Here is a 16892-nt window from a genome sequence, read left to right as displayed (position 1 = left end):
CGTCTATCACATAAGCGGCGTATACTTACGATACGGCTTGTTGGCGTACAGTCACGCAGTTCTTCCGACTACCAATCGATGCTCTACCCGGTCTCGAAGAGCAGTACTCCATATTGATTGACATGCTGCATAATCATCGACGCGATGTATGAGCACGATATCCTACTGAGCGAGATCGCCGAACCAGAGGACTACGTCTCTGTAGGCGCTACAGAAGAAAGCAACGATGATGGCATTGAAAGCTTTGCCGGCACCGACTTTGTTGACGAACTCTATACGAACGGCGGCGAACTCGATGAGCATGGCGTCAGCGTGCCTGTTGAGGTTCAGGCCACGAATAAAGATGACTTCAAGGTTGATCATTCGAAGGGAAGCTTTAAGATGAAACGTCAGTTTACGAGCTTTATGTTTTCCAGTTTCATATCTCTTTATTGACAATAGCGGCGTCTATTCCAGCCGAGAACTTCATATCACGAACGAGCGCGCCCGATTTCGATGCAGCCCAGGCACTCGAGATGTTTCAGCGAAGATACACGATAGACTACGGAAGGAAGGCATCCGGGTCCAGAGCTGCGAACCCTGAAGACAGATACTTCCCTATCTTTCACCTGGACATGGTAGGCATCGTTGGCCGGCCTCTTTGTCCGATCACGAGAAGGAGCGGGTTCTTCGACAACGTCACGTTTACTCTGAGATACTGGCACTCATCGTACGCTGGCAAACACTTGACGGCCAACCTGCCCTTCGACATTCGCAACCGGACTTTTCGAATTGCGACTGCAGCATCTCGCGAGGTTTGGTTCATCGTGATGCATCCAATGGAGAGCCAGATGGATGACTTGTCTGGGTCGCACGGCCAGCGTCGGCAACGGCAGAAGGCCTCCCGTCAAAGCAGCGCCTTCGAGCGACACCATTCCAAGACACTTGCCGAATACATCGTCGAGGTCTTCACGGATAGTGAACTCTTGGGCGAAGGGGTTGAGCCCTCATGGGGCTTGAACGACCGGCGTACATCAATTCTGTCGTATGACAAGTGGACAACCTTCCAGACACTCTTCATGGCGAACTGGAAGACGTTTTCCGAAAATCACTCCTATGACCGCTTCTGGGTTGACAACGAGCCTGCTTTCCACACATATGACTGTGGGGCCAATATTGAGATTGAAGTCAACGAGGAGCTCAAAGACCTACCGATGGAGACACGCCTACGGTCGGAGAGCGAAGACGAGAATGATTCTGACTCGGACTCTGATCCTGACTCCGAGATTGAGCCTGAGCCTGAACCTGAGCCAGAGCCGGAACTTGCTTCTGAACTCGACCCTGGTGAACCTGGGTCTGAGACTGAGTCCGAGCATAGTTCTGAGCTTGAAGCAAGTGGTTTAGATGCTGTGGATGATCATGAGAACAGTCATGGTGACCACAGAGATGGCACAGTCAGTGGGGGCGAAGCGCCTACCGAGGGTAACCCAGCAGGCCCCGAGAACAGCCACAACATCTACCAAGAGCACCTGTATAGTGGCGGACTTGAACATCTCCGTACCGAACTGGAGAAGAAGTACAACATCGACAACATCGACCAGATCTCCTATGCCTTAGCGGCGGATGTCAACTGTATCGAGCGTACCTCCTCGAACCGAAGCTCGTTTCAGCAAGGTGATGTCGATAACGGAACACTGTCACTCCTAGCAGACCGATGTGCACTTGTTCGGCATTTTGGTGGGTTGAAAGGTTTCACTTTTTATCCACTCGCATTCCATCCCAGATATGGGAACTTTTCCTCACCACATCCACCACCTTTCCTCAACGATATATGCCTTGTTATGCGCCACAACATGAGCTACCGCAATAACGGTGCTGAAGACGTCCTCTCTTTCGGCTACTTCCATGCCTACTCCAACATCAAGCGGACGATTCGACACAGCCCAGAAGACCTGCTTCCTGCTCGGGGCATAGCCACCGGTGCTCTGACTCTTCCCCCGAGCGAGGCGAAACAGCGAGGTTACATCTCCGCCCGTCAACAGCGACTGCTGCGAACTCTTGCTGGCGAGCAGACGCCTGACCAGCCATCCCTGACCATGCCATTCGCGCGCGAGGGCCATCGCATAAGAGCAGCCATGTCGCAAGAGCAGGTGGCCTTCCGTATGGAGCAGGTTGTAACCGTCCGACCAAGCAAGCTTGAGCGTGGCCATCGACACTTCTTCAGTGTTCTCCATCCCATCTTCCAGCTTATGCGATTCTTTCTCAAGGAGAAGCGGGCATACAACACTGTGCTGAGGAGCTTTCTGCCATCCGTCTTCCCCACCATCCTCTGTTCCTTTGCTAAACTGTTTGAGCTTGGACTGGCGGAGATGCATCGGAGGTTCCTGGCACGGGCTGAAAAGGGTCTTGACCTGGCTCTTTCGGAAGCTGTCGCGGTGCTGGATCGGCTGGGGAACTACTGCTTCACCGGTGACACGAGAGTGCTGATGACCACCGTCTTCCGGCCGCTTCTTACTACGGAGAGCCTCAAGTCATATGCCTGGCCGTACGTGTCGGCTACCATGCTCGACTTTCGCGGTTCGAGCGGCAAGCTGGATATCGTTCGGTGGCCCCGGACGAAGGATGAAGAGCACAAACCGATATTGCTACACATCGCGTCACTAGAGTACCACTACGGCCGGGTCGTCGCAGCCAACTGCCACAGCCGGGTATGGTTCGGCCAGCTCGGGGCGGAGGACATCAGACATGTCGGAAGTGCCATCAAGTTTCTGGGCAAGGTTATCCGCGGATTCTGGGTACCACAGATGGTAGCTTTCATGACACATCAGCTCCGCATCCACTTCAACCAAGGCGCCCGTAGCGGCCGAGACCCGGCAGAGCATATTCGACGATCGGAGCGTTTCGGTACCGTCTTAGACGCATGGGAGCAGAGCGAAAAGCCCTTCAGCAGCAGGTCAGTTAGAACTATCCGCAGAGTGACCCTCCTGCAAGTCTGGCTGGTACGATGAGCCGCTATGGGGCAAACATGTCAGGCTAACCTGTAACGGTGTGGACAAACAGGCAATTCGACAAGCTGTTCTCGGGAACGGCAGACGATATCGAACCTATGCCTCTGCCTCCCCCCTCCAGGTCAAATAAGGCACGAAGCGACTTTGCGAGCGAGATATACGAGGCGTGCCTGAAAGGCGATGAGACCGCCATACAAGCCATAGCATCTAAGAATGCCACATGGCCATCCATGCTCGGCGAAGCTATACGCCATACAAGAGAGGAGAGTGTGACGGCCCGCGAGTGGGTTGATGCGATCGCAAACCAGATGGCAGAGGCTGGCATAGATTGGGTTCCTGGGTACTACTGCAAACGGCTGACGTCACGACGTATCATCCAGCTCGAGAGAGTCCAGCTTTCCGAGCGACCAGCAGTCGTGTTAACCGGACCACCGGATAGTCTCAAGCGAGCAGCAATGGAGGCAGAGCTGCGTATGGCGGCAGGCGGAGAGCCCGCGGCAAAGCGGAGCAGGAAGAGAAAGATCAATATAGGTTGTGAGGTACCCATCACAAAGCAAGGGTGTGCTCAACTCAACGTATTTCAATATGTTGAATGGATTGACGATCAACGTCAACTCAACGTCAATCAACATCGAATACGGATTACATAAACATCAATCCATTTTGAGTTATCATTGATTGAATGGATTGAAGGTGGTGGATTTAGGGTAGCTGGTAATAGGACTCGTGATTCCTGAAGAGGGTTTTGGCATCTTGAATAGCTTTAGTCCTTGCGGTCCACCCTTCTCGTCACACTAACCTTAATATGGTTTAGTTCACCACCTTTGGTTTTTTCCCCGATTAGATCAGTGCCGACGCGCTCCATGATCGCGTTCTTCCGCGACCGTGATACAGCTGGACGCTCTAAATCAGAAGGAATGGAGTCTACAGCGCCCTCCACGAACGACGTTGACGTGTTACCTTCCGAAACACTTGCAGTGGCTTCTTTAGCGACGCCAGCTCCCAGCCTGCGAGAGGAAACACCACATGAAGAAGTAGAGCATCAGTACCTCTGGCGTTGTTTCCCGGATTACGTGTGGTCCCAACGCGTCCGAGATACACCATCGTGAAAGAGGAAGCGGCTTTGCCTGACGACATCAATGAAGATATTGACGAGCTCGAATTATGGCAGTCGTCGTGGGAGGATGGAGATAACGATGTTAGAGATGCAATATCATACTGGCATGAGCGCAAACGTCGGTATCCTCGTCTTTCACGAATGGCGCTGGACTTCCTTACGATCCAGCCGATGTCAGCAGAGTGCGAGAGGATGTTTGCAGCGGCAGGGCGGATGGTGACGCCACTACGAAATCGGCTGGACGCGGACATTATAGGAATGTGTCAAGTGCTGCGATCGTGGTTACGGGCTGGGGTGATTAACGACCTGGACGTGTCATTACTTCCTACCGAGAATGGTAGTGGTGATGGGCCGGAAGAAGGATCATGGGTGGAGGTGGGATGTGAAGAAAAGGGTGGAAGAGTGGGAGTGAAATAGCTCAGCTTGGAGATCAACGACTTCAACCAGTGTCCATTCAACTCAATTTGACGGATAATTGATCAACGCCACTGGAGAGAGTGGTTGACCAGGTCAACTCACCGCCACCGAGCCATTCAGTTGATTGAATTGAGTGGTGCACATCCTTGGCTACAGTTGCGTCGCCCTGGTCAGCGGGATGCCATGCTGGCGACCATGGGTCCACGTGCACCTGAGCAGGTCATCGTCGTTCTTGCAACGGGTTCGGGGAAGACATTGGTATTCATGGTCGGAGCCACACTGGCGGGAGCTGAAACAACCATCCTGATCCTTCCCACTGTAGCCTTACGTGGTAATATGCTCGGGCGTCTTGATAAAGTCGCGCTAAAGCACCATATCTGGCGCCCAGGCTCGAAGAAATCAGCCCCCATCGTTGTTGTATCGGCCGAGGCAGCTTGTACAGAGGCGTTCCTAGAGTATGCCAATCGACTGTCTGGTAGACAGTGTCTAGATCGGATCGTGATCGATGAATGCCATCTCACGATCACAGCAAGCTGTTACCGACGAAGTATGTCGCAGCTAGCATGGCACGTACGGCAGATTCGTACACAGACTGTCTGGCTGACAGCGACACTACCACCAATCTATCAAGAGCTTTTCTTCGAGCACAATAAGCTCGTGCGGCCGCATATCGTCAGAGAGTCAACAAATCGTCCTAACATCCGATACATCGTCCAGCAAGAACGTGGGCTAGGCAATCTATGTGAGCAGGCAGCTTGTCTTGCACAGTCTTGCTGGACCCGGACAGACCTGTTCAAGAGCGAGCGGGACCGGGTCATTATATACTGCCCGACGAAGGATCTCGTGGCGGAGCTTGCTGACATGCTCGGCTGTCCGTCCTACACAGCCGAGTCCGGCACAGAAGAAGAGAAGATGGCGATCATAGAGCGATGGCTAACGGCAGCCGATTCGCCCATCATCGTGGCGACGTCAGCGCTGGGTCCTGGGTTTGACTACCCTCATATTCGATTGGTCATTCACGTTGATGCCCCGAGCCTTCTGACGGATTTCTCTCAGGAGTCAGGTAGAGCGGGTCGGGATGGCGAAGTAGCCGAGTCGATCGTTTTACTTAGTGCAGCCTGGCAGCCGCAGTTAGGTCGACCTGTAGCAGCAGACAAAGAGGCCATGCAACTGTATCTTTTGCAGGAATACTGCTCGCGCGGGGTCCTGAGCCAATTCCTTGATAGCAAACCTGACTGGCGGTGGTGCATGGAGGGCGATGAGCTCTGTAGCGTTTGTCCCGAGCATCACGTGCAATGCCGACCGCCTACCCTAGAGTTCCATCTACCACGGCCCCTACGTGATGAGACTGAAGCCGGACAGGACGGGGACAACGGCAGCGGTGACGTTGCCGTTAGTGAGATGATCTTTACTGGACCTGCCGAGGTGCTCCATCAGGACCAAGTACGTGATGAAGAATTGAGCCGGTATGAAAGAGATCTTGAGACAATGAAAGGCTGCTGTCTCTATTGCCGCGTAGAAGGAAAATCGTTTGAGCATACCGTAACAGCTTGTGCTCGACGTTTTGATTGGATTCGAGCTAAGCAAAAAGCACTTCGAGACTGTCAGAGCAAGAAGAAGGAATGGATGGACCGGCACGCTGTGTGCTGGAAGTGTTACCAGCCGCAAGAGATCTGGCGAGCTGCGGATCTGGAGTACGAAGGGGACAAATCGTGCCAATACCCAGATATGGTAATGCCTCTATGGAAAAAAGCACCAAAGACTTATATAAATATCTCTAATTTAAACCTTCCATGTTCTACAAAGATGAGGACGCGTCATTACCTTCGCTCAGCAATTCCACAATCTTAGCCAGGGCCTGCTCATCTCCCTTTTTGGTTTCAGCCAGCTCCTCATCGACCCACCCTTCTGTAAATCCCCCCCCAAAATCAATTAGCCAAGCATTATCCTGCTCATCGATGATGATATTACTAGACTTTCCGTCTCCCCATACCAACCCATGTTCGTGAAGACACTTGATAGTTTCAGAAATCTGGACGGACCATTTCTGCCTTTTTTCTACCGTAGCGGTGGTGACATCAACATCGCTAAGCCTACGCCCAGGCACCCATTGTCGAAGAAACCCCAAGATCTGCTTGGTGTCCTTGTGATGAATATAACCAAGAAGCTGGGGAACCTGTATTGTGTTTGGTTGCGGGAACGCTTTGAGAATCTCACCAAGACATTCAAGCTCTCGCCCCTCGCCGGTGCCAAAGAGCCCGCCGGGTTGACCACGCGACTTGCAGAACATATCTCGCCCCCGTACCTGGACGGCAGCGGTAACAGTGTTCGCACCACGTACAAATGACTTGGTGACTACGATTTCCTCGGGGATATAGCGAGGTATGTCTTGGCAGATTTCCAACTCTTCCTCAAAGCCTGGGTCGAGAGCAGGGTCGATAGTGAGAATGGTGTTTGCCTCGGCTGGGTTGATGGGTACAATGGAGGCGTGACTAGCAGGAGCCTCTAGCCGAAAATAAAGGAATGGAGGGAACAGTAGATGATTTAGAGATTGGCCGTTTTGAGCGACTGCTCCTTGCGAAGATATTGGACGAGAGAAAAGAGGCCTTCCAGCATCCAGAATGACGCCAAGAACCTCATCCTCAAGCCTATCATACTCGTCGTCGTCCTGGCACGTGGTAGCTCGAGAGATAACATCAACAAGACGGTCCTGTAGAGGGCGGTCTTTTGGCTCCATTTGACGAGTATCCTTCGTTGACGACCCGTTACTGGGAAAAATAGACACAGAAATCTGGTTGTCATTGAACATAAACACCATATCTGCACCACTTCCATTGCCGCCATGAAGTTGAGTGACTGCAATATCGTCCATTGTATCTGTTTCTGCTAGGTCGCTCATGTTTAGTCGAATTTAGTGAATTGTGATGTGTAGATGGAGAGGTAAAGGTGAAGGTAAAGGGGACGCTACATTATCAGGCAGAAGGGCACGGGTAATGACTGCGGGGCTGTGTCACGTGTACCTGGGACAAGTCTAGTACAGGCAGAGCTAAAGCGGTTATAGAGACGAGACATATCTAAATTTACATTCCCAATCACACCTCTGAACCATGTTAGTCGTAATAACAGATCCTGGTTTATTTTGGGGAGTTGGCAGTTTAAGTCTTACAACCCTTTGGGATGGCACTGGGGTTTAGGATTAGCGCGATGATGGCGGGTAATTCGGCTTCCTGATTCGCTATGTGTATGGTATATGTTTACGAGTCCCACTGCGTGAGTTTGACAAAGAGGGTTAAGGGATTATTATATACTTGGCTGGACTAGAGCACCTGATATATATTAAGTCTGGGGCCGTATGATGCTTTTCGTAATAATTTTCGGTACTTAGGAAAATAATGATTGAAGCTATGTTGTATTCAAGCGCCTGCTACAGGTTAGGGAATTCCGATACCCCTCGTGTCTTGGCAGAGCACCAAGGCATTTTGGTAGCGCGCGGTTAAGAAGATTTAATTATAAATACATTTAGCCGAGGTCTATTGCAATATAAGATCATACTAAATTGGCGCGCGGTTAAGAACGATTGGTTATCTGTACATCTAGCTCATGTTTGTTGGTACCAATTTAAGGGCATCTTGAATGGGAACGAGCGGGCCGCGTTCTAGTATAATAAGGCCCTTAACCGCTTTATCAGAGGAAACTGCTATTGGATTTAACCATCAGCTTTTACAAGTTACTTTCTTTCCCGCTAAAACTGGGAGCATAAACGTTATCATTGTTCTGTTCCAACTACTCTGCCATTCAATATGTGTCACAACACTACTGTCTTCCATCGCTGCGGGCAGCACACAAGCCGAGAGATTACCTACTGCCGCAACGCTGGAAGATCCCGCACCACCGGGAAAAAAATCATGTGCGGCAACCGCTCTGCGACGCGTACCAACCAACGGGACTCTTTGTGCTCGGAACCAACATGTCGCCACAGACAGCTCGGGGGTAGCTGGACCTGCTGTATGTGTGACAATGGCCCGAATCGCTACGGACGATGTGTCTTTACGCGTGTAATCAGCCCAGGGAGCGGCCATGTGGTCAATCCTTGCAACCATAGTCCTTGTGATGAATGCACATCATATAGGCGACGGTAGTACTTATAAAATGGCGCTAGGTATGTTGTCACCCTTGGTATTGATGGGCTAGGGCTAGGATTATTTAACTGATGTGAGTTGGTGTAGGGCTGGAATATGCTGTTTAGGGGATGCTGTAGTTATTAGGGATGTGGGACTATGAAGTACTAGAAGTGTGACGGCTGTGGTTTCCGAAAGGATAAAGAATAGTGTATCTGGTCTATATTGGTGGATTTACAGGGCACGGACTGAGCGGTTGTCTTGTTATGTCTCTTAATAGTAGATACATTTGCTTGATAGGCCTTGATTAATGTAAAGGAGTTTTATTGGTTGCTGAGTTGATGGGGTTAAAGCTTCTTGAAACCACTGTTTGTATCTGCTATTAACTAATGATTAAGTTTAGGAAGGAAGTCTTGGTATCTGTCACGGCTCTAGCTTGGAGTTTTAAAGACACAGCTGCTATAAGAATAGACCGCCGCCAACGGATTAGAGGAGGGCCAATACTAGCTTGCGTGTGACGGGTGAAGGTTCCCAAGGGATAAACTAGTCCGTACTGGTTTATGTTGGCAGAGTCGTAGGGCGTTGTCACTGAGCGGTTGCGAAGTGTCACGTCTCCTAATAGTGAATAGAGCGGGTAAGGCGTATTCAGGTAAGGAAGTTTTATTGATAGCTGGTAGGCCATCGTACTATCTAGCGCCAAGCGAATGTATATATACTACTGGTGTTGTGGTGGGAGCGACGATGTTTGAGGTCGTCGTCGGTCCTGCAAGTGTCGGTCCTTTATTGATTGGATATGGTGATGGGGAAATTGTGGGGTAGTGGGAAGTGAGTGTGGGGTACACGTGACGTAGCCGCTCAGATCGTAACAGGAGTGGCTTTCAACCCTGCATGATAGCGCGCAGATCAATATTGCGATTTGCGCTTTGACGATCATTGAACATCCGCACAGACGATAACGCGCGTACGTGTAACCAATTGGCAAGTCAGAGCGGCAGAAATCTCCCGTGTTTCATGGCAGACCGTCGATCACTGTCTTAGATGGAACACAGCCAATATTTCACATTCATTATCTGCCGGATATCCATAGGCACCGGCAGATCTGTTTTAGCTCGACGAATCATAATACTTGAATAATTACTTGCATGCCTTAAATTTTAGCAAAACCATAAAGAAAACTGTTTCCGTTTGATATTTGCATAGCCTTTGCGGCTCTGCACAGTGATCTCTGATATCTAAGCATTTAGTCCACGGCTAACGGCAATATCGTACTCTACAAGATGAAACGTATGTTTAATATGTGTCCCATGTAACCGAGCCGAGGATTTGTAATTCGTGGCATGGCGAGGTACTGATAAGCCATGACGCCATCCATGGCTGTGTTAGATACGCCCTTAGAAGCAACACCAAGGGATAACTTAAAGGGAAGCCCACCTCACTTATTTGCCTTTTTACATCCATGGCTTTTTGAAACTTTCCTCTTACTATTCACCTTCGATAAATTTCCTTCAGTGTTGGATTTTTACAGTTAATATGGTTAATTACTTTCACTACGAGCCGTCTTTTCCTTTAGCGACAATCTTTGTTATTGTATTCACTCTTTCATCGAATCTTCATATTTACCAGATCATTGAAAAAGAACATGGTTCTTCATCCCCTTTGTAATTGGCTCCCTCTGTAAGCCACACCCACAACAACGAAGCTCTTCTGGTAGACTAACATGCCGCCAATTAGTCGAGGCCGTCGCATTCTTTAGTCGAGCAATCAGCGCCAAGGAAGCGCCTAGCTACACTTTTGGCGTCTGTGTTGTTCAGAATTTACTCATCCTACTCGGGCCGACATGCTACTCTGCGGCTATCTACATGCTCCTAGGTCGCTATATAAAGTACCTGGATGGAGACAGCTATTCATTGATCAAGCCATTTTGGCTTACTAAAATCTTCCTATTTGGCGATATTACATCTATTGTACTCCAAGTACTAGGTAGGTAATAACATAGCTCCCTTCTCCACGAGTCGCTCAGAAGTGCTAATTGTGTATTTTAGACGGCGGAAAGATTGACATGGGGGATAAAGATCACAAGTTGTCAGTAACAGAAGACGCTGTTGTCGCTGGCCTCATAGTTCAGCTTGTGTTTTTCACCATGTTCGTGGTGATAACAACATGGTTTTATTACAAATTTCTCAAGCATTGCAAAACACAACCGCCTGGCTGGCAGAAGTTCATGATGGTCATTTATGCCAGCAGCATGCTAATACTAATTCGATCCATCTTTCGCATGGCAGAATACATCGAGGGGCCTGAGGGAGAACTGCAATCCAAAGAACTCTATATCTACGTTTTGGATGCCATTCCCATGGCTATGGTTACTATCGGATTTCATGTCTTTCATCCTTCTAGATTTATGCCGCGCCTCGAGAAGACCTTGAGTACAACTGATAGTAAGAGGAGTTTGACTTTTTAATACGTTCTGCGTCGAGATTTAGAGGGAGTTTAAATGCAGGAACCAGAACTGGCAAAAGTTTAGACTGCGGCATGTTTGTGTTTTCCTATCATGAGCTGGCTTATGAAGGATTGTTTCTTTGCTTTCATCTGTGTATTATCAGGGTCAGGCTTCTAGGATCAGAGTATAGCCAATATAACAACTATGTACAAGTGCAATTACTACCTGTTTAAGTACTATGCAGTACCCCTTACTTAGTTATACCCCTCTTACCAGTTAGTAAAAAAAAAGTTTTCTATATAAAATGTAATTTTTTACTTAACTATCCTATGTTGGGACAATTGAGCGTTTCCTAAAAAGCTGGAAACTTGGTAGTTTTTTAAGCTCCTCCCCTTTGTATCCAGTCAGAAAGAACGTCAGTGACAAGTCTCCCTCTTTGTTAACCAATAGTGTTGCTTGGTGGTGGACTCGACAATCAGGTCCCAAATCAGAACCAAAGGCTTCATCAAGGTTGAGTTTGTAGATATTTTTGTCACGTGGGATATTGAATTTCGAACCTAGAGCGTAGTCAGCGTAAGTGGAGTGACTTTTGGTGGTTGAACATACTTTCCGAGTTGTCCTCGGTTAATTTCATAAGTGCGTCCTTCATTTCTACCAATGGATAGAAGGATAAGGACCAATAACCTTCACCTTTCACTAACATTGTGTAGCCGCGAACCCGACGTGGGTTTGCCCTCAATTCATATAGTCCTTTGTCACAACTCATAAAACGCACCACCTGCTTCCTGGGAACGAACGTTCCGCCATTTCGATCTGCAACTCAGTCAACACATGGAGGAATTATCAGCTTAGAACATACCCTTGAAGACACTCAGAGATCCAGTGGGAGGTTCGACGTGAGAAGTTTGGTGCTTTTCTGCCGTGTTTACAGCGGTTGGCACTTCGGCTTGGATCACAGTGTCTGTTCTCGCCCTCTTCTGCAAAGGCCCGGGTGTTGGGTCAATGGCTCCACCCTCCCTACTGAGCTTGCTTGTTGGATGGTCGCCGTTTGCTAGACTGTTGCTCCCCTTAAAGCTTTCTATCTCTGCTAATTGTGAGATGAGTACAAACCCTGACAGCGATCGAAACTTACCTGTCTCCAATGTTTTCAAGTCGATACCACCTGCTTTCGCCAGGCCAATGGTTGAAAGGATATTCGTTTGAAGGAGGAAAGGAATCAGCTCGAACTTCACTATATATCCTTGAATAAACACGCATATTTGGCCAATAACCTCTAGACTAAGCGCCCTAAGACCCTCTATGCTGTAAGATAGACCAATAAGCAAGATCGTATAAAACTTGAACTCTCTCAGCTTGGCTCCTATCGCAGCATCTTTGGCGGCAACTCTAAGGGCGTCATTGAGCTTGCGTCGTATCTTGGGGTCTAGTTCGTCTTTTGAACAAGTGACGTCGCCAGGAGGCGGGGCAACCATATGTTTCAAAAGTTTACCGAGTCTCCTTGTGTACTGCGACACGATACGATTCCGACATAGTGCATCTACTGCCGGCGATATGGCCAAAAGTGCATCTGCTTGTACCTTGAGGAGAGCGAAATGTTCACTCAAAAGTTGAAGCCCTTGGGTGTTTCTGGAGCAAGTAAGATTGGAGATCTTTTCCTCCACAAGGCGGCAGTCATTCGAGATTTCTTCATTCATGTTAGGCACTGCGATGTAACAGGTCCAACAAGTATTTGGAAAACGCGTGTCGGATGACTAGTCGAGTGCTGGGAAACAAACAAGTGCTGGGGAAACGAGTGTTGGAAAACGAGTGTTACTAAGAGAGAAAATGTGTCAGACACACCCCTGTTGCTAGCTTTAGCTTGGCCTTCAAACAGGCGCTATTCTTAGAACGTATTTCCGATCAGCGTGATGCAAACCTGGTACTAGCGCCCACCACGAACTTCAAGAACACCAAGTTAATGAAGTTGTTGTCCAGGAACTACAGAAGTTCTCTATGTGTGGCATACTTGTAGTGACAACAAGGAGGAATAGGTCGTGAAACGGCGAGAGTATACTGTATGTAATCTAAGAGGCTCATGTAAAGCAAAGCACGTATATAGCATCGTGGACGACGTTTTAGGCGTTCTCCCTAGACCCCTGTAAATGCGGTATGTAATGCAGGTTCGGGAAAGGCAAGTAGTCGCAGGGTATGAGAGAACGGCATGCGGCCATGGCTGGCTGGGATGAGAAACTGTTGGTGATCCTGCAGCCTCATGTTTGCGAACAGTCAGGGGCTGCGTAATGGGGGTGAGCATAGCATCTTCATGCACATGTGCAGTAGTGTGCGCAACCTCTCGGGCGTTCTCTCTAGATCCCTGCGAATATAAGCAGGCTGGCGAATCTATCTACATCTATCTACCGGCACCTCATGTAGATAGATGTAGATGCTTAGTCATAATTTGCAATGTAGATAGATAGATGGAGGCTACATGTAGATGTAGATAGATTCGGTAGATAGACGGTCGGCTAATCCTCGGCCGTGTCGTCGCCCACCTCCTTCAGTAAACCTTCATACCCTTCTAGTAGCCCAGCCCGTAACCACGACCTTACCGTCTGAGTAACGGCAATTGTGCTTGCATCTAAGCGCGACCTCTTGGGCGAAACCATACTACCAGCGGAAGAAAAGGTCCTCTCACACTCAGAAGCCATTGCTGGGACCGAGAGGATGTCAATCGCCATTTTCGCCACTCGCGAATACTCAAATCTCTTTGCAGACCAGTATTCCAGAGGATTGTGGTATGTTGTGTATATGTCTTGCTTTATAGACAACCACCTCTCCAGTTCGTCTGTAGCTTCGTTATGGCCGTGGCGGGTGGATGATATTAATTCGTCTTGGAAGGAATCAAATGGATTATACTCGCGCGCCCTCACCGCGGCAGGAAGGTTACTGCTCGAGATTTCCCACTGAGCGGGAAGGTCGCGATACTCCTCTTCCCAGAGCTTTTGGATGAGCTGGCGTGCCGCGAAAAGCCATTCCTCCTTCTCACCGTAGGCTTTTGTCAAGAACGACCACTGTATACCGGGGTGGAGAACCGTGGCTGCATAGTATATTGGCGTCTCATCAAGCTTGGTGTAGTACTTGTTGAGCTTGGCCCAGGCCGAATTGACGCACGAGGAATAGTAGCTAGGTTCCACCCGATGTGTTGCCTCAGTCTTTGCTTTCTCCAGCGTTGAAAGGAGGAATTCGTATGCGACAGCAACCTGCCAAATAATTCCATATTGAGCTTCAACGCCTCCCTTACGGACTCGGAGCTGACAGTCCCCTTCAAGCCGCAAAAGGCAAGAATCGAACATTCTAAGAATATCTCTGAACCAACTGAGGGCATCCCAGTCTGCGTCACTCAGTAGATTTGCTTCCTCAAGACATCGAGGGAGTCGGCTTGGCGGCTGGGTACGGGTAGATCTGGGCCGTTGAAATTTCCTGCTTGATTGAATCGTAATGTCAATGAGCTCCTCCAGATAGCGTCGGAGCTTAATTGCTCGCTCGATCATATAATATTGAGACAGCCAGCGTGTGCCGTTGTCAAGCACGACATCAAGAGTGCCTGGATAGGACTTGTCAGGGTCCTCATCTTGTATTTTCCGCAGAATTGCTGTCGCCTTATTCGACCGATTGACCCAGACGACAAGGTTGTGGAGTTTACCTACTGGACCTCTTTTTGTCCACTCTGTAAAATCGTCCGCATCAAGGTCCTCGAGTGTATTGCTGTCTTTAATGAAGAGGAGCGCTTTGGCGACAAGATGAAGAATATGCCCGAAACACCGAATCCTTCTGCTGGCCGGATTCTGCCACTGAAGCTTGTGGCCTATCGCTTCGACTGCTCCTTCATTGCTTGCGGCGTTATCGAGAATAATGCATCCAACCTTGTTGCTTGCAATCAACCCGAAGTCATCCAACACCTCCATAATAGCGGCTGAGATATTTTCTCCCGTGTGCGCTATGGCGACGTTTGGGAGGCCAAGGACGATCTTCCGTGGCCAGGGTTGAAAGCCACTCCACTCAATCCACTAGCAGCTCGAGTGGAGTGGGTAGATCATAATCCACTGAATATCTCAGTATCGTGGATCCACTAGAAGCTATCGTGGATTGGGTGGATTGGGTGGATTGGCAACTGCCTCTATTCTTAATGCCATGATGGTGACGCTATTCCCGAAGCCATTGCCCACGTAGTCCCTTATTCCAACTTCCGAGTGGGACCTTATCCCTAACGGGCCCCCATCTCGTCTTGAACGCCCACCACCTGAGTGAGCCACTTTGTTGCCCATCCTTCAAGCTGTTGATCCGACATCTGAGCTAATTCGAGGTTGACTTTTTCTTCGTCTACTGAGATAAAGAAGGGATCTAATTCATGAATAATACTCGCCCTCAGCCATGAACGCAATACCTGGCACATCCCGATAATCTGGGCTTCAAGTTGGTGGCGGAGAGGGTTCACCATCCGACCTGCTGCTGAGAAAAGACGCTCACACTCAGCAGACATTGGTTGTATCGTGAGAAAATCAAGCGCCATTCGCGATAAGTTTGGATACTTGAATCGCTTCTCGTGCCAGTAAGCGAGAGGATCGTTGATGGAGCCATCACCACTTTCGCAGTGCGTAATCCAATGCAGGTATTCGTCTTCGCCTGGCGTGAGGCCATCATGACCTGCTTCTGGCGCTGTGTAGCGGTTTCGTTTAAGGTATTCCTGAAACGGATTGTCCGAAGTCTTCCGCTGCTTGGGAACTGGCTCAACGGCTGACGGCTCCTGTCCAGGCAACGTGGCCTCCCGATACTCAAAACGCCAGACATCGTGAACCATGTTTTTCGCCTCGTCAATCCACTCAGGGCGATCAGTCCAGTTGCGTTCAAACCATTTCCATCGGTATGCTGGATGGAGCGCCAGGCCAGTGTAGTAGATGGGCGTCTCGCTCAATATCTCATAGTACTCATTCAACTTCTGCCAGCCCAAATTGATGTTGATCCTGAAGTGTTCAGTATCAGGGAAGTCCTTCGCGATGTCCTTAAAACGTTCAAGTTGCTCGAGAAGAAATTCAAAGCCTTGAATAACGTCCCAAATATTGCCATATGACCCAGTCCACCCACGCTTCCGCTTGCGGATCTGGCCGTCGCCTTCTAGCATTTTGATCGTGGCTTCGTAGTAACTAAGTATTTGCGCAAATATTTCGACCACCTCCCAGTCCTTGTCGGATAGCTGGTTCTCTGGCTGGCAAATAAAGGGCAATGCGAGTGACTTCTTAGGACCGCCCCTCTTGGCCTTGTTCTGCTGTTCGGAGTCAATTCGATGGTGGGCAATGAGTCGTTCGATATAGTCGCGAAGCAGTAGAGCTCGTCGTATCATGTATAACTGTGACAGCCATCTCGTATCGTTGTCCAAAATAACATCCAACGGCTTCCTGGCGTTGAGTTTTGGGTCAGATGACTTGTTGAAGGCTTCTTGTTGAATGTTGCGAAGCATGCCAGTCAACAAGTCAGATCTGTGGATAGCTACCACAAGGTTGTGCAGTTTGCCTGCTGGCCCCTTCTTGCGCCAAATCAAATGTTCTGCTTCGGTAAGAGGCTCTGCCCCTGATATCCGCCGCTCAAAAGCGTCAGCATCGTGCCCAAATAGAATGGCTTTGGCGGAGAGGTTCAAGGTATGCCCAAAACAGCGTCCTCGCCTGCGGGCCCCAACGAAGCCGAGCTCTCCACCAATAATCTCCATGGCGGTATCATTGTTTTTCGCGTTGTCGAGCGTGAAATAGCCAATCTTGTCTTGGATCTGATACGATTCAATT

At 49.4% G+C, this 16892-nt stretch overlaps 4 protein-coding genes across 4 annotated transcripts; 2 read left to right on the top strand and 2 right to left on the bottom strand.

Moving 5' to 3' along the window:
* Positions 1-144: 144 nt before the first annotated feature.
* On the top strand, positions 145-6256 carry FPOAC1_013639 (uncharacterized protein; the record flags this gene model as incomplete). The annotated part of the gene is made up of 7 exons (XM_044857980.1): positions 145-388; positions 442-2978; positions 3053-3526; positions 4678-4852; positions 4910-4996; positions 5051-5964; positions 6071-6256. 7 exons carry the CDS (start codon positions 145-147, stop codon positions 6254-6256), a joined length of 4617 nt encoding a protein of 1538 aa, XP_044701362.1.
* A 63-nt stretch (positions 6257-6319) lies between these two features.
* FPOAC1_013638 (uncharacterized protein) lies at positions 6320-7420 on the bottom strand (the record flags this gene model as incomplete). Its single annotated transcript, XM_044857979.1, has 1 exon — positions 6320-7420. One exon carries the CDS (start codon positions 7418-7420, stop codon positions 6320-6322), a length of 1101 nt encoding a protein of 366 aa, XP_044701361.1.
* A 2858-nt stretch (positions 7421-10278) lies between these two features.
* FPOAC1_013637 (uncharacterized protein) lies at positions 10279-11133 on the top strand (the record flags this gene model as incomplete). The annotated part of the gene is made up of 4 exons (XM_044857978.1): positions 10279-10297; positions 10371-10619; positions 10682-11077; positions 11129-11133. The coding sequence occupies 4 exons, from the start codon at positions 10279-10281 to the stop codon at positions 11131-11133; spliced, it is 669 nt and encodes a 222-aa protein (XP_044701360.1).
* A 273-nt stretch (positions 11134-11406) lies between these two features.
* On the bottom strand, positions 11407-12551 carry FPOAC1_013636 (uncharacterized protein; the record flags this gene model as incomplete). The annotated part of the gene is made up of 4 exons (XM_044857977.1): positions 11407-11636; positions 11686-11892; positions 11939-12163; positions 12212-12551. The coding sequence occupies 4 exons, from the start codon at positions 12549-12551 to the stop codon at positions 11407-11409; spliced, it is 1002 nt and encodes a 333-aa protein (XP_044701359.1).
* Between the last annotated feature and the right edge of the window lie 4341 nt (positions 12552-16892).

Source organism: Fusarium poae, assembly GCF_019609905.1.
Source record: "Fusarium poae strain DAOMC 252244 chromosome Unknown contig_2, whole genome shotgun sequence".
NCBI lineage: Eukaryota > Fungi > Ascomycota > Sordariomycetes > Hypocreales > Nectriaceae > Fusarium > Fusarium poae.
This window is presented reverse-complemented; position numbering and strand designations above follow the sequence as displayed.